The following is a 21,509-nucleotide window of genomic DNA, read 5'->3' as shown; positions in this document are numbered from 1 at the left end:
TATATACTTACTTATATTTTTATTTAAGTATGTGCTCTTAATTGTTACTTCATTTATTTTTAGGGTGAAATGTTATAGGTACTTATTTACATCTACAATTATACATTTCAGTATTTAGTAACATGTGACCATGTGGCATGTGGTCACATGCTGCGAGACAATAGGGAAAAATGGAGCAAACAAGTGACACACTGGTACCCACTCGGCTGTAAGCGCAACACCGGAAAACAAGTAACCAGATGGGAAGATGACATCCAGCTTACTTTAGGACCCCACTGGACTAGAATTGCCTTGGATAGACAGCATTGGAGAGAGTTGGAAGAGGCCTATGCCGACAGGCACACCACATTAAGAGACATTCTATAAACAATGTACATCCACAAACTAAATATCGAATCTGTATTTACAAGTGCCTCTTATATATGGATTAGAGGCTTATTTAATTTAATTTAGTAACAATAAATCAGGCTGAAGCTTCTAAACATATTTTACAAATGCTATCGGTTGAAAATACTTCTGGAATCTCTCTTGTTGCGGCCACGGGCGTACGGTGACTCGGAGTTGGTCACGAAGAAGTAAAGACCCGAAGCGCTGGAAAAAAAATGCATTGACAAAAGAACGAAAAGCAACCAAATACAATTTTTAACCTCGACAAATCTACCTACTTATAACGGTCCCTTGAATAAGTTTGCCAGAATGAGAAGGAGGAGTCACTTTTTTGTCATTATTGGAACTAGCGACCCGCCTCTGCTTCGCACGGGTTACATAAAACCTTAACAAATTATACAACTAAACCTTCCTCAAAAATCACTCTGTTGATAAATGAAAACTGCATGCAAATCCGTTCAGTAGTTTTTGAGTTTATCGCAAACATACATACATACAAACAGACAGACGCGGCGGGTGTCTTTGTTTTATAAGGTGCAGTGGTAGCTTGGTATCAATATCGATAACACATGAGTCGTGGTACTTGGTACGGTAGAAGCCATATAATATTTACTTTAATGACATCCATTCTCCATATAGCTCGTCGTCATCAGACCGCCCGCTGCACCACCCGATCATGTAGGAGAACCACGAGTGGCACTTGGTACCGTAGAAGCCGACCTCGGTGGTTATGGATTCCGCGTAATACGCCGGAGCTCTAGCGTGATCGCAGCCTGATTTAGCTGGAATTTAATTAGAGTTCGTAGTTGGTTATTGGCTACTAGCATACAGAGTGACCAAAACGAAAATTCATTTTGCTTTTTATACTAGTGGTGAATCGACCACTACATTCACGTCATCCTCTCTGGCAACCCCACACTACGTTTTGGCATTTTTAATTATTTAAGAATTTAGTACACAATTGGTACTTAATTTATACTTACTTACGTACTTGAAAAAAAAATATACCTACCTCTTTAGTAGTAGAAGTAAAAGCCGATAAAAGTTAGAACCAAAGATTACTTTTTCAGCAAACGAGAGATTGGAGAAATTAGTACTCACAATTGTATTCTCAAATAAGTAAACTTTGTTTAGTTTACTACCTGGTATTTGCCAGGAAACTTGCAAATTGAGCCAAAATCTGCTTACAATATTTTATTAGAATCGGTAGAAATGTGACCTATAGAGTAGAACAAACAGCTCTCGCTCAGTCTTCGCAAGACTTTGGCTCCCGCTCTTCTATCTCTCCGCAAACGCTAATGTTGTATCTGATAATACTAGGAGACCAAGGTACCTATAATGCTCCTAACCTCCTAAGGCTCACGGTTCTACCTATAGCCCCTATAGGTAGTACTTATATTGAAAAAGAGTTGCATTTGTTTAGTTTAATTTTAGAACAAAACAACATCAACTCTATTTCCTAAATTATAGGTTCAAATTTCACTTGAAAATTTTGGATTATTTTCTTGTATGGCTGGGGAGGATAAGGATAATTTTTAGGGTTCCGTAGCCAAATGGAAAAAAACGGAACCCTTATGGATTCGTCATGTCTGTCTGTCTGTCTATCCGTCCGTATATCACAGCCACTTTTTTCCGTAACTATAAGAACTATACTGTTTAAACTTGGTAAGTAGATGTATTCTGTGAACCGAATTAAAATTTTCACACAAAAATAGAAAAAAAAAACAATAAATTTTGGGGGTTCCCCATACTTAGAACTGAAACTCAAAATTTTCGCGAGAGACACTTCCAAAGTGGTAAAATGTGTCCCCCCCCCCCCTGTAACTTCTAAAATAAGAGAATGATAAAACTAAAAAAAATATATGATGTACATTACCATGCAAACTTCCACCGAAAATTGGTTTGAAAGAGATCTAGTAAGTAGTTTTTTAGGGTTCCGTACCCAAAGGGTAAAACGGGACCCTATTACTAAGACTTCGCTGTCCGTCCGTCCGTCCGTCTGTCTGTCACCAGGCTGTATCTCACGAACCGTGATAGCTAGCACGCTGATACTGAGCACGAACAGTTGAAATTTTCACAGATGATGTATTTCTGTTGCCGCTATAACAACAAATACTAAAAACAGAATAAAATAAAGATTTAAATGGGGCTCCCATACAACAAACGTGATTTTTGACCAAAGTTAAGCAACGTCGGGAGTGGTCAGTACTTGGATGGTTGACCGTTTTTTTTGCTTGTTTTTTTCGTTTTTTTTTTTTGCATAATGGTACGGAACCCTTCGTGCGCGAGTCCGACTCGCACTTGCCCGGTTTTTTTTAATACGTCATAAATCGTAAACCGCAATTTTATTATGTTACTTGCTGCTACGGAACCATTCATGGGCGAGTCCGACTCGCACTTGGCCGCTTTTTTTAAACAAACTAGCGTTGACCGACAAATATCGGTTTCGTTGAACTGCTCATATAAAATCTACAGGCGTTTTCTGCGAGGGCGTGCAACTATAAACTCGCGCGCGAACTACAACAAAACTATTCTATAGTGTAAACAACGTTATTTACGGTATTTGACGTCTGGGGCATTTCATATGAAGCGGACAGGAAAAAAAAAGTGAGGTTCCCGAATTTGTTTATATTTGGTTTAGTTCTTCTTCTAGTAGGTATAAAACCGGACGCCAAATATTTTTTATATATGACGTTTATTTTAAAAATTATGAGCTTTTCAAAAATTACCGTAATTGAAATTCCGATTTTTTGAAACTCGAATATCGAATAATTAAAATATATAACTTATTATTAAACCAAGCGTTTTGTATAGAATTTTTAATGATCTTTTCAGCGAAGAAATCAATTTTGAAAAATAAAAAATAAATAATGGTTAAAACCGGAAGTAAACTTTTCGAAACCATTTTTCGAAAACTTTGACCAGTTTTTTTTTATTTTTTTTCATCTCAAAATATAGCCCTAAGTATGTACAAAATACACTAGAAGTTGTAGAATGGGATCTCCATTGGTTAAGACAATAGGTCAATAAATGTACATACGTGTCGCCCTGAGTGCGACGTACCGTACTGGTATTATATAGCAGCTGTTAGGCGATATATGAAGTTAAGACGTCTGCCATCTTTTAGCAGTGAGAAGAACTAGTTACGTATGCAAGAAAGAGATGGCAGTATGACGCCACGCCATTTTGATTTTCCGTTATTGTTTTAGTTGTTACTGTGACCTTGCTGTGAATTGTGCACATTTTACGACACTTAACAATTTAATTATGGCTCCGTACGGATATCGATGTAATAATCCGTTTCGTTTAGTAAATCATCGAAAGACTAAAAATTTAAGAAAAGTTTCTATGTGCTTATTGCAAAAGTGGGGCTGTCCACCAAATGTGTATGTGTGTGCATCTTGTAGGAAACGACTTTTAAATGAATCACCTCCAGTGCCAGTGCCTCCATCAGTAGCTAATGAAAACGTTGTGCAATGCAGTCAAACATCGAGTGAATTTTCGCAGATCAACCAAGATGAACCTTTTATTCCTGAAGACAAATTCAAACATAATTCCACTCAAACTGATACATACATAGAAAGTGAAGAAATTTTACAGCAATTAAAGGAGAAATTTAATGAACCGTCGACGTTTATTTCCATGAAAACTATGATTTTGACAGTAACACCAAAATGTCTTCTCGGAGATAAAAACATTTTACCATATTTTCGACCTCAGCTGACAGTTTACGGCTGCTACCACGCGGGTTGGGAGACCAAAATATACCGAACTTGTCTACAAGTAGTTTTGCTTTTCTTGCCTGTCGCCTAGATGTTCCAAACTCTTCCGCTAGTTTATTCTCTGTCCACGATTTTGGTGCTACTGTCAAAATCATAGTTTTCATGGAAATAGACGTCGACGGATCATTAAATTTCTCCTTTAATTGCTGTAAAATTTCTTCACTTTCTATGTTTGTATCAGTTTGAGTGGAATTATGTTTGAATTTGTCTTCAGGAATAAAAGGTTCATCTTGGTTGTTCTGCGAAAATTCACTCGATGTTTGACTGCATTGCACAACGTTTTCATTAGCTACTGGAGGCACTGGCACTGGAGGTGATTCATTTAAAAGTCGTTTCCTACAAGATGCACACACATACACATTTGGTGGACAGCCCCACTTTTGCACTAAGCACATAGAAACTTTTCTTAAATTTTTAGTCTTTCGATGATTTACTAAACGAAACGGATTATTACATCGATATCCGTACGGAGCCATAATTAAATTGTTAAGTGTCGTAAAATGTGCACAATTCACAGCAAGGTCACAGTAACAACTAAAACAATAACGGAAAATCAAAATGGCGTGGCGTCATACTGCCATCTCTTTCTTGCATACGTAACTAGTTCTTCTCACTGCTAAAAGATGGCAGACATCTTAACTTCATATATCGCCTAACAGCTGCTATATACCAGTACGGTACGTCGCACTCAGGGCGACACGTATGTACATTTATTGACCTATTGTCTTAACCAATGGAGATCCCATTCTACAAAATCTAGTGTATTTTGTACATACTTAGGGCTATATTTTGAGATGAAAAAAAATAAAAAAAAACTGGTCAAAGTTTTCGAAAAATGGTTTCGAAAAGTTTACTTCCGGTTTTAACCATTATTTATTTTTTATTTTTCAAAATTGATTTCTTCGCTAAAAAGATCATTAAAACTTCTATACAAAACGCTTGGTTTAATAATAAGTTATATTTTTAATTATTCGATATTCGAGTTTCAAAAAATCGGAATTTCAATTACGGAAATTTTTGAAAACCTCATAATTTTTAAAATAAACGTCATATATAAAAAATATTTGGCGTCCGGTTTTATACCTACTAGAAGAAGAACTAAACCAAATATAAACAAATTCGGGAACCTCACTTTTTTTTTCCTGTCCGCTTCATATGAAATGCCCCGTCTGTCACTCACAACAGCAATACTACGTAAAATGTTTTGCACATCGAAATCACAAAGGAAAACAACTGCACTGCGAACGTTTACGTTCTACGTCTTTTTTTTTTTAATTTTAGGGTTGGCCGGACACCACCGTTATGAATCGGTAGTCGTCTAAGTAAATCGATATGAATTTTTCATTTTTCTTTTAATAAAAATAAGGAAAAGGTGGATAATTAACTGTAAATATGGATATATTTATCGTCACTTAACAGACAACAAATTTGACACAGTAATAACATAAATAAACTTTAAAATAGATCCCCAGTTAGTTTCAATTTTGACAATGGGTGCGACCTACTCGGTCGGTGTATTAAATACACCGACCAACCGGTAGCTTGCGGGAAAACCATATAATTCTAGCTTTATTTAAATCTCAAATAAAAATTCATTATACGTCACAATTCGATACCTCAGTCTACGTGCCATCCAATCGTAATCGCTTGCTGTGACAATCGATTTGCGTTAGTTACATCTCTATATACGTCAGTCATAATGTGTCAAATACCGCAAATAACGTTGTTTACACTATAGCTGCCTTCACAATCATTGAAATTTATCATCGCAATTACTGGAATAATAATGAGCAGCAAATAAATTGCAGTACCTATGCAATATATGGATTTTATGGATACTGTGACTACGGTTTTGAGGACTCGCTTAACTGATAGGATAGGGTATAAACTTTATTTTTTATGGGCAATAATAAACCCTGCGTCATTGTGAATGGCATTTGTCATCAAAAATATTTATAACTTCATCTGTCAAATAATAATTACTTTGTTCCTTCGTAGGCAAGCAACCGGGCTGTGTGAGCCCTCCGTTGGGGAACCAGTCGGACACGCCGCAGGACTCCAGCTTCCCCTTCTCCAGCGAGTTGGTGTGCAGACAGTCCACGTACTTAGCGTCACCGGAGTCCACCTTTAAGACGAAACGGGAGCTGAGCTAAAAGTCAATTTTGAGATTTCAAGCTGAATATACCCGTCGCTCTGACGGGGCGTGAGAGACTGTATTTGTGTGTGTAATGCACGCACACAGATGCGTACGCTTGCACCCGCGCGCGCCTCATTGCCGACAATAGGCCTGTTGCAAGTAACAAAGAATCATGGAAATAATGGTTTCAACGAAACATATATGTTAATATGATTCTAAAAAATGGCCCAATCTCAGTATAAACTGAAGGATTATTAATATATTCAATAAAATAAAAGTGCAAAATTCTCCAATCGGCCATTTTTACTGAAACGCCAATCAGAAACGTTCCAAACAGTGACGTCATCAATCCATAACATATTTCTTAGAGCAACATAGACAACCTCATTGACCGAAATCTATACGTGGGCACCAAAGAGTTCGAAAGGTGCAAAAAAAAATGTTATTTCGCCACTAAACATTTATTACGTCCAAAAAATATTATTACACGATATAAAGTAGATATCTATTTGTTATTACTTAAATAAAATGCTAAATAATACGATATTTCAACAACAAACATTTTTAATTATTTGGCTGAATGGAACTATCATTGCCATGTTGGCTGTCGTAACTAGAAAAAATGAAAAATTAAAAAGTAAAACCGGCGTTCGGTGATTTTCACTCAAAATGTACATGTATCTAAATAATTCATCTTAAACTGCAACCGTGTGAGAGTTTTTGTGTAAAATGAGTTATTGTGATAAATTTTTGTAATGTATTTATCATCCCTAATCGTAATATATGGTGCTGAATTAACAATATCATTCGGATTCAAGGGAAATTCGTAACTGTAAGTATGTAAACAATATCTACCACCCTACCACCAACTAAATAATGACGTCACAAATGGCATGCGAGGCGTTTTCGCGCGAAGTTTAAACTAGCTATAATAAAATGCAATTATCTATGTTAAATCTTATGAGTATAACTGAAATATAGTGTTTTTCGGAACTAATACAAGTGTACCGACGATATTAAAAGGGTTTTCAAAATTTGTCATCAGGCCTATTTGCAATGTTATTTTTCGTGCGTTACTGCCACGAGGCGTTCACTTATTACTTACTGTGTTGCGATTGAATTTTTTGACCCGGCTTACGTTTACGGAACTCGATAATCTTTCTACTACTGTGACTTGGCTTTGTTTACTTGACTTTGCTGATCAGCTTATTGTTTTGGACTCCGTGAGTTGTGGTTACCTATTGGACCGCACGCAATTCATCTACCTTTATTCAAGTAATTAAGCGTAATTAGCCGAAACCTTTATAAGAGTGTAATTCATAAGAAGTACATAAGATATAATTTATGTACTGGTTTGCTGTTAGCTTTTAATTGTATCACTTTACATATATGTTACTCAAATAACTAACACGGTTACATCACTGTTGTAAGAACATTATTTTTCAGGTAGGCCTTATTATACCTACTATAGGCCTTATTACCTCCTAGTACCTTAGTAGTACTAGTACTACTACGGAAATTGATTCAAAGACTCAAGACTGACTTAAGTGGCAGTAGGGTGTAGGGTTTTTTCTAGGCTTAATGAGTTCGCTGAAGCTTATTTTTTATACTTAGCGCACAGAACCACTAGTTTAACAGTATCAGCTCTAACCACATGTCACCATTTTGTCCTTTACGTAACAAGCTCAGGGGCCCAGAATATCCGATGTACCTATCAAATCAAGGTTCTGTACCAAATAAGGCCCGGTTATTATAGTTCGTTATTTTTTAGCATTAGAAAGAAGGTAAACAATCATGACGTGTCTTTTTATTAATAATTATTGAAAAACGCTTTCAAAAATTAGTTTATATTACTTATGAAAGCAAAAGAATATAAAAAAGTATATGATTAATACATACATACATACAATCACGCCTATTTCCCGGAGGGGTAGGCAGAGACCACGGATTTCCACTTGCTACGATCCTGACATACCACTTTCGCTTCCTTCACATTCATAACATTCCTCATACACGCTCGCCGGTTTAGGGTGCTCTTGCTCATTAATATGATTAATATGATTTATAATTCTAACACATTTGCTATGACTTATTTTTCAATGGTAATTTTTAATAAGACATGTCAAAATCTGTTACCTTAATGCAAAAACTAGGGTCCCGTACATAAGTCCGACTCACGCTTGACTGCACATTTCTAATAGGTTTTCCTGTCATCTATAGGTAAAGAACTATTTTGTGTATTTTTCAATATTTTAGACCCAGTAGTTTCGGAGATAAAAGGGGGTGAATGGTAATTTTTTGGCTGTTTTCTTAAATAACTTCGAACCTATGTATTTTAAAATTATAAAAAAAAACATTTCCATCTTTAGGTCACTAATTTACATATGTGTACCAAATTTCAACTTAATTGGTCCAGTAGTTTCCGAGAAAATAGGCTGTGACAGACGGACGTCAGACAGACGCACGAGTGATCCTATAAGGGTTCCGTTTTTTCCTTTTGGGGTACGGAACCCTAAAAACGAACTTTAAGCGTGCTAACTTTCAAAATTTCATTTTTTATAAGATAGTATAAGTAGATGGGCAAAAATTTTGCGTCCATGTCCACCAGTGAGTAAGTGATTGAGATACCTAAACATTTAACTTTATAATGTAAAATGATATAATTTACTAACCTACTCGTTTAATTTCAGGTAGGTTGAATAAGGAACCAAGTAACCATGGGGAGGAGCAGTATTTACTAACATTTTCTTTTTGGGTCTTCAGAGTGTATCGTTTCCTTTTTTTTGCACATATTACACTTAAGTATATATTCTCTGTGTAAACCCTTACGTCTTTCAATGACAAAGGCAAGATCAGCAAATGTACAATTTGTATGATCGTGCCTGATATTTGAGATCACAGAAAATAAATATTTTAAATCCACTATTCTGCGACCTTCTAAAATTTTGTTTTATCATGATTCATGATTAAAAAGCTCGGATTCAATAGTCATATCAAACGTCGATTATGCAGTTGATGATGAGCTTGCATTTTCTACCATTGGTGCTGCAAATGCATCAACCGGTGGCGATAAACTTTGCCCTCTTGTAAAACAAATTATTATTGTGATTGTGTCCAGCAAAAGGCCAAAATTCGGTTTACTTTCCTGTTTAAAATATTACTAATTTATTCATATTTCAGATTAGGTACATAGGTAACTGTCTGAATGTTACAATGCCAGCTGGCAAATTCTATCACATTTGTTTGTTTGGTAGTCATGGTAACATTCACTTACATTGATATCCTTATTAAGATCTGTATCTTATTATCCAGACCTTAAAATATTGCCACCGTTGCCCTTTAAAAAAATACTGTTTAAATAATTGGCTACTCAAACAATGCTTCTATAGTATAAATAATGACTACACAAAAATGGGTAGTATTGTATATAATGCACGAAATAAGGCCCGATTCTTAAGCGGGTTTAAATTTTGAGGCCATGTCCGCTAATACTATAGACAAAATATCAAGTTTAATAAACACAAAAAAAAAACATTGATGGGCCTTATTTTATAATTTAGGCCTTACTTTGTAATTTAAAGTAGAGTTAGGCCAAGAAAAATCTATAGCGATTTTGATAGAACACGCAGTGCAAGTATTATTTCAAACGTCGCTTCTATGAAATTATGACATATAAATAACACTTGCACTGCGTGTGCTATCAAAATTGCTGTAGACTTTTCTTGGTCTGACTCTAATATATTCTTTATTACACCACAAACATAAAGACAAATTTAAAAAAAACCGGCGAATGCAAGTCGGACTCGCACACGAAGGGTTCCGTACCATTATTTATAAAAACGGTCACCCATCCAAGTACTGACCCCGCCCGACGTTGCTTAACTTCGGTCAAAAATCACGTTTGTTGTATGGGAGGCCCCACTAAAATTTTTATTTTATCCTGTTTTTAGTATTTGTTGTTATAGCGGCAACAGAAATAAATCATCTGTGAAAATTTCAACTGTCTAGCTATCACGGTTCGTGAGATACAGCCTGGTGACAGACGGACGGACGGACAGCGGAATCTTAGTAATAGGGTCCCGTGTTTTACCCTTTGGGTACGGAACCCTAAAACCGATTTACAATGTAGATAAAGGTAGCAACAGGCGGTCTTATCGCTGTTAGTTCTTATTCTTCGTTTGTTTAGCATTAGAGTGAAGGTGACGTGTCTTTTTTAAGCATGCAATCGTATAATTATTTAGCTTTTTTTGTAATAGTTATGTACTTAGTGGTTAATATTAGTATTTACTATTTTTTTTTTCAATAATGCTTAAAAACGAAGTATAGTCATGACAACCAAATATTAACGCCATTGTAGGGCAGGATATACAGAACATGAATCATTAGTACTGTCACGCTCCGTGATTGTTGAGCCATTTAGGGTTCTAGCTAAATTGGACATTCCATAGAGCACGAGTAAGTATGGAACAACCAATTCAGCTAGGACCCTAAATTGCTCGACAATTACGAAGCGTGCCTGTAGGTACCTAAAAATTTTGTTAACCCATTTTAACCATGCAATAAAATATTTTTGATTTTGATTTCTAATTTGAAATATTAGAATCAAAAAGTTCATAATAGATTGTATATCATAACTACAAAAATGTGTTCCCTACTCTCAACCCAAAACCCCTTGTATCTTAGGATCTAGATATTTTCACACAAGACGGTTTATCGATAACTTCTTACATCACTAGATTATCGACATTAAATGTCGACTATTGCCCATCACTTTTCTGGCTGTGTACGTATTTAGAAACTTGACTCCGCCCCTAAAATTAGTGCGATAGGGACAACTGCAGCTGAGGCGAAAAATCCTGCGTAAAAATGACAAAAATCGAGGTTTCGTAGTCCTCTTTTTCCTCCCCCAAAACTTAACCAATCGTAACCAAATTTGGAAATCTAAATGATTATGAAATTATCTGTGTCGGACCGTTTTGCTTTTTTGGCTAATTGATATCAGTTTTGAATACCACGGCTCTCATTGCGGCATAGTCTATTAGGCCATTTTGGCCGTTTTTGAAGGGCTCTAGCGCCTTAAAAAACAAAAATAACAAAAAAAGCAAAACGGTCCGACACAGATATTGACAATATTAATCTGTGTTGAAAAAATCATTGCTCTAGCTTCAAAAACCACGGAGGAAAACGAGGACTACGTTTGTATGGAGGAATGACCACTCCTGTTGGCTCTTAACACCCATTAAATGAGTCAGAAGAGAAATTACCATATTTTGGGTATTTTACTGACTTACTAACATACAAATTTTTACTTTATATGTATGATTGACTAGGTACGTACGTAATATACAAATAACATCCCCATGTTATTCACGAGGTTAAACCAAATTTTTGGTTTGATTTTCGTACTAAATTAAAGCTGATGCGTCTCCATTTTGCATCATAAATTGAATCCTATACTTTAGTGTATACGTTACCTTCTTATTCTTATCTTCGGTGACAAACAAGGGCATGGCTGGATCAAGGGCTGCAAAAATGCATTATGATAAAATAAATAATAATTCCTTATAGGTACGTGGTATTGCCCAGGATGTTAACATTTTTTGGATGAGTGAGTAAAATAATTTGAGACCACTTTGTTAGTTCAATATGCAATAGCAATTAAATATGTATTAGTTTGGTAAGATTAGAGTTGTTGACAATAAAGTTGGCCAGTGCACTTTGGCGCTCAGAACTGTATTCCGTATTGTTCGAAAATAGATCTCACCTGATATTATTTGCAATTTCCCACTGGTCAGATTTTTTTTAATTCACCCAGCAGTCTGTCCTTCAAGACTGAAGCTAATGACGTTCACATGAAATTTCCTTAAATTGAATCCGTGCTCGGAAACCTGGTTGATGAGTTGGGCCGTGCACTTGCCCACCAGTTCTGTGTCGTGTTGCTGTGAGGTAGGTTCACTTACCTGATATCCTTTCCAACTTCCCACTTGTCAAAAAGTTTGCAGTCAATCCAGCCGTTTGTCCTCCAAGACTAAAACCGATGATGTGGAACTTCTTCAAATCGAAGCCGTGTTGGGTCACCAGTTGGTCGATGAGTTGGGCTGTGCACTTGCCGACCAGTTCCGTGTTCCGTGCGGCCTGGAAGTAGCACGGCTCGCGCGCGATGGGGTTGTAGTCGACGCTGATGACGTTGTAGTTGCAGCATTTCATGTAGGCTGAGTTTAGGGGAATAGTTAGAGCGATGTAAGCAAGATATTCAGACATGATATCAAATAGGTAAATCTTAAATTGGAAAGGTTCTAGATTTTATTTGTACAATCCTTTAAATCTTTATGGTTTCATTTTAAAGTACCGTGACACTTAACAAATAATAGATATAAATTGATGCATAGAATTTGTGTAAGAGCTAGCTATTAATTAAATTCCAGTACTATAGACAAATTCTGGGCCGATTAAGAAACATGTCCTAATAGTCACAGGACAAGTCAACAAGGTTTCCTTCTTGTTTTTACCTGGTCGTATTTCCTTGCTGGGCGAATAGTCTTTGTGGCCTGTGTACCCGTGGATGAGGATCTTGATGGGAGCGTCCACGACCCACGGCGCCGATTTGATGGAGTCTGTGTCCTTGGCTTGTACTTGATGCGGCTTCTCTTCGTTGGCCCTGCATATGAACCAACGTCTTTCTTAGTAAGACATACCTTTCCTATAAGTCGTCTTGTCGTTGTGTGTTCTGTCGAAACATTGCATGGTGGTTTTTTACCACGATTATTTGTCTTGAGTTTTTGACTAAGTAAACATCGGAATTAAAAGGTTATAGTGCAAATAAAGTTTGTCATTAAAATTTCACTACCAAATAATAAACCTACCCATTTTCTAGCAATGGTAGAAACAGTAGGTATTTTATTTTAAATAACATGCTTACCTGTAGCTTTGGTAGTCAACTAGGAACTTAGCCCGGTTTTTCTAAAATACTTTCTACGTGAATCTCAATTAAGGATGTACCTACGCTGCTGTCGTGTTCACAATAATAGACATGTATAGTATTACATCTATTTACTCATAGTTTGTTACCTACCTCGTGTAGAGCCAAAATGTAATATTTTGGTTCGGGCATTCCATCGGCGGTGTTACGCACCCCTGTTGTGCTCTTGCGTAGCTGAAAACTAAATAAGGTGAAAACTAATTACTTAACTCAAAAATTATACAGCCTGTGGCCTGTAATACGAGCAAAAAATTAAACTGTAGGCTGTACTCCTCATACTGCCCAACATTTGTTCAGCAACTTTTAAAAATAACTTGTGGTTTGATTTTTAATATACTTTTAAGTTTATTCTAAGACGCAATGTATTGCGAATTTTGTTATGTTTAAGGCGTGACAAGCAACGTCAATCACAATGATATGGCGTGGCGATGGCGTCCATTGAAGATAATATTTATTTTGTATGAAAAATAGGCCTCCGACCGATAGGCTTCCTTGGGTCGGAGGCCAAGTCTCTTTTTGGGTCGCTGAGCCAACGGAGTAAGTAAGTAAGTCATCATCATCATCTCAGCCATAAGACGTCCACTGCTGAACATAGGCCTCCCCCTTACATAGGCCTCCCCCTTACATAGGTCTCCCCCTTACATAGTAAGTAAGTAAGTATGAAAAATAGGAACTCTAAATACTTCATAATATTTAAAAGTTGTTGAACAAAAGTGTCACCGTTTGAGTAGTACAATCTATGTTTTAATTATTTGCTCGTGTTACAGGCCACACCCGGTATGTATCTAAAGCCATACAGTGCTTTGACTTAGGATCTTACTATTTCTACTTTTTCCTAATCACAACACGATACCGAATATGCCCTATAACGGGTCCCCGCTATTTATGTTAAACCTTAAATTAACCTGTATTTGATCTCACTATAATTAATTGAATCCTTAATAATCCTTCTAAATTTTCAATGCAGTTTACTTTGCTTGTTGGCATGATAAAAATGATGATTGTATTGGCAATTTGTGTCAGTTGAATGGTTCGCCGGAAGACAATTGTGATAAGAGCGCACCTTCTGTGACGGTTACGACTCGGCTGCTGTCAAAAATGTAAATGTATGGATGGTAGAGGTACCTCTACCCCAAAGAGTGCATATGGTACATAAGTATATTTACAGTACATATTGTGCTACTTTACGGCCCTGGGGCGGGATTAAGGACAATACGTGCCTATGTCGAAAATTTAAAGGGCCGTATGTACTGATGTAAAACGTTGTACACTACATGTGTATTGTAATGTACTATATAGCTCTACCCTCCATATGTAAAAGTATACCTCACGCAATTTTTTCGCATTTGTCGGTCGGTGACTTACTATAGGAAATCTAAAGGCACCATTACTAAGTTTATAGGCGCTTAATTTTATGAATACATAGCCAAGTGTAAACATAATATGGTTGCACACATCATACTCAAAAATATGTCCCATCCCATAGCTCTTATGTCATCGAATTAAAATCCATGGGACATATTTTTGAGAAGTTATATGCACCCATATTTTTACACTTGACTGTACTTGATTATGCATTCATAAAATTAAGCGCCGATAAACTTAAATTAACAGAATATTGATGATTAGATACAATTGAAGTCAATTTGCCTGTTAGAGTCTGTGCAGAAAGAAAAGAGTCGTGAAGTGTATGGGCACCCTTACATTCCACGACTCTTCTCTTTCCGCACATACTCTACATTACTCGTTGCATGGTAAATGAAATTGATAGAATATGAGTACTTTATTGGGTATCCCAAAGACAAAAAAAATACTTTAAGAACATTTTTGTTTGTGTATAAAAACAGATAAATTATTGAGTAGACACACTACTATTTAAAATTACTAATTATTACTATTTATTCAGACTTCTGTCGCATAAACGGAGGACGCTGGTTCGATTCCAGCCTTGGACACTGGAGACCTTGGTAATTTTCTCCTTCTTATACGACATTAATTTCGATTTGTATTTTGGATTACAAAAATAATAACTGGAAGCAATGCATTTTGCTAAAAATACTTACCAATACTAAATATAAAAACAGAGATAGCACAATCCATTTTCAAAGAAGTAGATAGGCCTATACAATTACAATTAAATGTAGTAAAACTCTCGCCTATATATAAACACATGACACGCCTCGGTGCTTCAAAAGCCTCTTACGCCCAAGACCAAAGAGCGACTGAAAATTTTAAGCACAACTAATGGCATGGAGCGGTCGTTATAATCTTTTGACGCTATTTCCTTTTTATTAGATCAGGTGTAGGTACTTTATGAATGTCTTGAATTTATTTAGAAGTAATTATGTAAATCGTATCTCACTTGTTGTTATAACTGCAATAGCTCCATTATTCTTTTTACATTTTCATCAAAAACACGGCTTAAGTACATCGGTTGTACATCAGTCAGATTGATTTTAAATTTGGCAAGATTACGTATAATGCTGATTTTATGATTCCAAGCTACAAAGGAGTTTGAAAGGCATGCTTTTTTACAATACCTAATATTATATTTTACAAAAGTACCTATTTTATATACACAGGTGTTATCCGCTCGCTTCTAGAACAGTAATTAAAAATATTTTTTTGTGCGTATTTAATATTAAAAAATAAATATCGCTCATCTTTAGCTGAATCGGATTATCTAGTTTTTCGTCACGCAAGTTGTAGTTGTACGCGAACTGCCGAATCAGTACTTAATCAAAAGTAAATAATGCGTCCGACCTATTTAACCCTTCATGTGGCGGTCAACCCGTTAAAGGTCGGATCGAAAAGCAGTAAACTGGCGGCCCACCATTCACGGGTCGATGCGAAAACCAGTAAACTGTCGGCCACCAGTGAGTGGTGAATGAGGTGTTGCCGTATTTAGAGACGAAATTGAACGCATTTAAGTATAGTTATGCTCTTCTAGCGCCCAATATTAGGTAGCGTGTTAGACAAGAATAGCATACCGTAAGAAACACAAATACACTTGGTATAAAATTTGTTGGTGAGGACCATTCATTGTGGAGGGACCGCCTAGTCAGAGATCAGTCTTGATTTTTAAAAGGTTGTTTTGTACAATAAATTGTATGTTAGGTCCCTTTAAATGATATAATCTTAAAAATAAATGTCTTTATTTGATAATTAAATAGCAATCACCTCCAATTATCAATTTGTTTTATGGTGGTATTCATTTTAAACAAGGAAACTGGAAAACTATCATTCTTCCGGATTTTGATTAGGTCTGGCAAAATGTATAAACATTGTAATAATTTAATTGCTATATTCAAATAGCGTATTTAACGCTGATTATAAGGATATGTGATTTAATATACTTTCAAACATAGAAAAGCTTAAATCGACGATTTTGTAAAATTCTTTTAATCTGCGCTGATCACCCATCGGGGCCCCGCCACGTGACTGCTTTTGCGCAAATCCGCGGCGCCACTTGACTACTTTTCGCGTTTTCGCTGGCGCCACTTGAAGGGATAAGGCTTAAATTAGTTGTGTGATAAAGCAATATGATGCATCATGCATAGAGGTACTGTAGATAGAACTGATCTGCCAGAGGCGGCCATAGGAACTCTGTGATAAAACAACGCCATAAGACAAGTATATTCACACTCAGCAATAAAAACTAAAAATGAAATTATTAACAAAAAACTTATTTAAAGTTTAAAATTCTAATACACTCCACAGTCTTGTCTGTATTGTAATATGTTAATGTTTTCAAATTAACGCAAAGAACATGCCCATACGAGTATTAGCTTATCTTCATGGCGTGTGTTTTGGCATTTACGGCGAATTCTGTTATAACGACGGTTCGGAAACACTTATCTCAGATATGTATATACTTATCTATTCAGGGGGCCTAGTCAAAATGCCAAACGTTGATAGAAAACGCCAATCCAAAGAATAATGCATGAAATTGTCACGTGACTTTTCGTAGCATCTGTCATCGCGATAGATTTTTTCTTTGCGTTTGTTTATATAAAAACGCGTTCCTCGAATATATAGGCTACTGCCAGACGGTATCAATAACGCAGCAGATCTCATTTCCATCCATTTAGTTCAGTACCTAAAGAAAGGATGACTCACGCTAGACCGGGCCGTGGTAAACATGTGGTTCTTTCCATAGAAAACGAAGCTCCGGAAGGTCCGGCCTGGCCACAGCCCGGTCTAACGCGAGTCATCCTATCTCCTCTGGTTTGGAGTTCAGGTTCCGCAGCGCAGTTCTATACGATTGACGAAAGTCTAGTTATTTTGAAACGGGTTTCAGTTCCATTGATTTTGTTCGGTGCTTATACCTAATACCTATACCTCTGGTCAAAATAACTCAATTTTCGTTCAATATTATGACGCTAAATGTTGGACGAACACGATTTTCCTGCCAGCTTCAAGCGTCTATAGGGATCGTGCGCGTTGGAGGGTCTGCCATATTGAGGCCTGAATCGGAAACATAAACATGTACCTACATATTGTATATTGCTAAAGCAAGTGCTCTACCGTCTACCGTTCTCGTATGTTTTCTTGTGCATAACAGGTTCTGCCATCTTATGGGTTCTATCGCAAGCATAAACTTACATTTAAGGTGACAGTCCATTTCCAACGACAGCAGCACTACCATTCATTTTACTATGGAAATTGTCAATAACACCGACTCGTTCGTACTAGTAGTGCAGCTGCGGTCAGAAATGGAATGTTACCCTTACGCCTCGCACCAAAAATCTGACGGCTCCTAACCTAATGCTACCCCCTATAGTTCATGCACGCTCCCTATACTGTTCCGTTAAAAATCTATTTCATAGCAGGTTCAGGATATCGATAAATAAAAAATATTTAATTATTTGTTATTTTTTATTGTTCATATTAACATAAATCAGTCGGTCATCGTAAACAAAAAGGCATTTGGCACTTTGTTTGCTAACAGTATGGCTCGATAAAATTTTAAACAGAAGTCGTATTGTCAAATTACTATTTAGAGAGACTTATTTTTTGAAATAAATAAAATTGCAGGACAGCAAATAATTTTACTATCTTTTAGAACAACCAAATTTTTTTAGAAAGGTTAAAATAGTAATGAATCATGCTTGCTTGCCTCAGATACACAACCCAAAAAATACTGTTGATGTTGTCTGCAATCTTATTTATAAATTTATTTTTGACGACAATCTCAAAACTAGATATTAAAACGAGACAGAAACTTAACTTCATTTCTTATATACAAAGTGACTTCCTATTCTATATATACATTCAAAATATTCATTCAATACATTACAAAATTGCATGAAGTTTATTACACAAAACGATCAACAAGATATGGCAAGAGAATTGAATCTAGAGAGACCTTGATACAAGATCGCAACAAATATTTGTACAAAACTTAAAATTACTCCAGTCTATTTACAATATGTCCTTAAATAATAATTTATACATTACACGTATTCTTCTGATGGCTTAGGGGTGCCATTTGGAAGTCTTAAAGAGGAAGATATTCGACCGTTAACGGAGTCGGGCAATTCAGCGATATCTTTAAACACGCCAATCATACTTTCAAAATTCGGACCCCAGTTAAGCAGATAGTCCCAACCTAAGGTAGCTGGGGCAGGCGACCCGTTAGCCTGCCGGTACAGCGCGGACCCGACGTGCGGCGCGAGGTCATCATCCGAAGCGACCAAAGTACTGAGAGATCCCCGAAAGGACGAATCAAAACTTTCATACGGAGGTGGTAAAATAGGCTTCTTCGAATTATTGCTACCCACGTTGGGCCTTCTCACATCCTCTGGCTTGTCAGCATTTATACTATTATTATCATACTCTACTTCTGAACATGTAAAGCTATCATTACCACTTTCATCGTCAGAGCCGGTTGAACTTCTATTGTCGACAGGTGGTGAGTGATGCCTGTGTGACATATGATGACCGACCCCTCCACCTCGAGGTGCTTCGCTCGAGCTTGATACTGCATCTAAGGTTGACACTAGACTTGAAGTTCGTTGTCGTGCATTCATTCTCTCTATTTCTTCTGCGGTTAGACCGACCGCTCCCGACCCTACAGAAACTACTTGAGGAACTTGAGGTGGGGCACTAGGCGTTTTTCTCCCAGCGGATGAACTCTGGCCACTTAATTGAGACATGACCGGACTGTTCAAGCTTCGTTCGCTATTGCTATGAAGAGCATCTTTACCGACGCCTCCTGAGCTTGACGTAGTTGCGAGTAATGCGCTTTGTAGAGGCTTTCCTGAGATATCGTGAAGAGTTAGTATCCTTGGTTGTTGGCTTAGTTCACTACTAGGAGACAATCGGGCTAATGGTGTGGTTTGGTGTTGTCTTGGTTGTGACGGAGGCTGAGACGGTTGTGGTAGGACTCTTGGTGGGTAACCGGCATGATGTGGTGAATGCCTGTGTTGAGGTGTTTGGTGCTTGTGGTGGTACCCAGCTATGGGAGGAGGTGTTGCTTTATATTTACGAATACCTGCAGCTTCTCGGAATCCCTTGTAATGGTAAACAATATCTATGTCCGATGGCGCAATAGAACTGGCGTTTTCGAGATCATAATGCTCAGGTATCTCTGAGTTCAAATCCATTCCACTTGGGTGGTCATGTGTATGATGGGAATTATTTGTAGATGGTGGCGGTGGTGGGTGATGATCTTCTCTTAGCGCAGGACTTTTGCCCACTACTTCACGCTCTATGATATCAGGTCTTTGTGGCCGTGGCGGGTCTATATTCATTATTTCACGATCTTTGTACTTTTTAGATAGTAGTTCTGGGCCAACTATATGACCGACGTTTCGCATAATGTCAGCATTATCAGACATATAGCTGTTCAGACTTGTCTCGTTGCTGTGTAAATTTCGACTCATCATACTGTCATTTGTACCAGCTATCAAGTTCGGTGCATTCAACATAGCAGGACCACCGTTTTGTTTGGAATGCATGATGCTTTTACCCGTTGGCATGTTACCCTTTTCTTTCTTTTGCTTTCGAAGACGGAATACGACGAACGATACTAAAATGGCAACAATCAGAATAATAAAGAAGACGATGACTAGGGTAATACCGATACTGAGAGGATCAGGATTTTGCGCTAGGCCGACTCCGAAGCTACTATGGCATCCAGCCAATATTTTTCCTTTACGAATTATTTCTTTAAATATACTTCCGTTTCCAGTAAAAGGTTGTATTTCGTTATTAATTGAAAAGTTTGCTAAACAGCCTTCAAAATTGTTGTTGCTAGTAACGGGCAAAAATTCTGTTTTTACGCCGCCAAATGAAATTACTGTTAAATAAGGGTCCAAAAAATCATGCACCCCGGCAGCGTCTAGTTCTTCGCCTACATTTGCACCATCTACTATAAGGCGAATACTTCTTCCAAGAGAGAACAAAGTGACATTGTGCCAGGTGCCGTCAGCAACATCTACCTGTTCCAGTTGTGTCATATTGACGATAGTATTTTGTTTTGAAGTGTAAACAATTTTTCCTCCCATTAATTCAATCAAAGTGTAATACTTGTCAGTTGCTGAATAAAATAGTATGCCTTCTTTACGATACGTTCTAAAAAAGAACGTGAGTGATTTAGCTGGATTTATGTGTTTTTCAGAAAGTCTACTAGATTTTTTGTTCCAAGCTGTGTCTTCTATGTAGAATGTCTCCAACAGCTGCATTCTTCGATGTTTTTCTGAGATTGTATAGTAGACAAATCCATTACCACCAACAGATATAGGCTGGAATGACGAACCGCAGTCTGGGGATAAAACATTGCCATTGCATTTACAGTAATTTGTCTTCCATCGGTCTAGGCATTCACCGTTGCCACACACGTCCTTTTTATAACAAGCTCCCTTTTCTTCTCGACCACAATTTGGCTCAACTCCACGGGATTTTATGGGATTTGTTAAATTTAATAAGCGTCCATTTATTGATATGCTGTGGATACATCCGATAAAGTCATCAGTGTGAATTTGTCCCGGGCGTTCTAGGACTGGATCAGCTTTGTGAAGACCACCGATGAGAAGGCGTTCGTTGTTGAAGTTTAATGTCCTGAAAACAATCACACAAAACGTCAATTTTAAAAAATAACCGTAATCAATAACGCTTTCACAGGTCTTGCCTATCATCACTATATTTTTTTTATATATTTTAATAATATACCTACTACACATATATCTTCAAACTAGTTTGTAAGATGGAATGGACTTTA

General features: G+C 37.0%; 3 protein-coding genes across 3 annotated transcripts in view; all 3 read right to left on the bottom strand.

Moving 5' to 3' along the window:
- Nucleotides 1–21,509, bottom strand: part of LOC134793230 (lysine-specific demethylase 5-like) — a 317,932-nt gene that overhangs the window by 69,466 nt on the left and 226,957 nt on the right. The window lies entirely within an intron of this gene.
- On the bottom strand, nucleotides 474–13,461 carry LOC134803937 (pancreatic lipase-related protein 2-like). Its single transcript, XM_063776803.1, has 7 exons — nucleotides 13,379–13,461; nucleotides 12,816–12,964; nucleotides 12,267–12,518; nucleotides 11,781–11,830; nucleotides 6,153–6,294; nucleotides 1,001–1,169; nucleotides 474–591 (listed from the first exon to the last, which is right to left on the bottom strand). The coding sequence occupies exons 1-7, from the start codon at nucleotides 13,420–13,422 to the stop codon at nucleotides 498–500; spliced, it is 900 nt and encodes a 299-aa protein (XP_063632873.1). The 5' UTR covers nucleotides 13,423–13,461; the 3' UTR covers nucleotides 474–497.
- The window catches only part of LOC134793350 (cadherin-related tumor suppressor), a 153,548-nt gene continuing 150,194 nt past the window's right edge, over nucleotides 18,156–21,509 (bottom strand). Inside the window, exon 9 of the mRNA XM_063764908.1 lies at nucleotides 18,156–21,349. Within this exon, the coding sequence (XP_063620978.1) occupies nucleotides 18,742–21,349 (2,608 nt within the window). The 3' untranslated portion in view covers nucleotides 18,156–18,741. The remainder of the gene's footprint in view (nucleotides 21,350–21,509) is intronic.

Source organism: Cydia splendana, chromosome 1, assembly GCF_910591565.1.
Source record: "Cydia splendana chromosome 1, ilCydSple1.2, whole genome shotgun sequence".
In the NCBI taxonomy this organism is placed as follows: domain Eukaryota; kingdom Metazoa; phylum Arthropoda; class Insecta; order Lepidoptera; family Tortricidae; genus Cydia; species Cydia splendana.
This window is presented reverse-complemented; position numbering and strand designations above follow the sequence as displayed.

Excerpts from the sequence above, each read along its gene's own strand:
- LOC134803937 (XM_063776803.1), bottom strand. The coding sequence starts at position 13,422 with ATGGAATGCCCGAACCAAAATATTACATTTTGGCTCTACACGAG. Across the intron at positions 12,519-12,815 it reads CAGCAAGGAAATACGACCAG|CCTACATGAAATGCTGCAAC; the intron begins GTAAAAACAAGA and ends CCCTAAACTCAG. Across the intron at positions 1,170-6,152 it reads CTTGCCTACGAAGGAACAAA|CTAAATCAGGCTGCGATCAC; the intron begins GTAATTATTATT and ends ATTAAATTCCAG.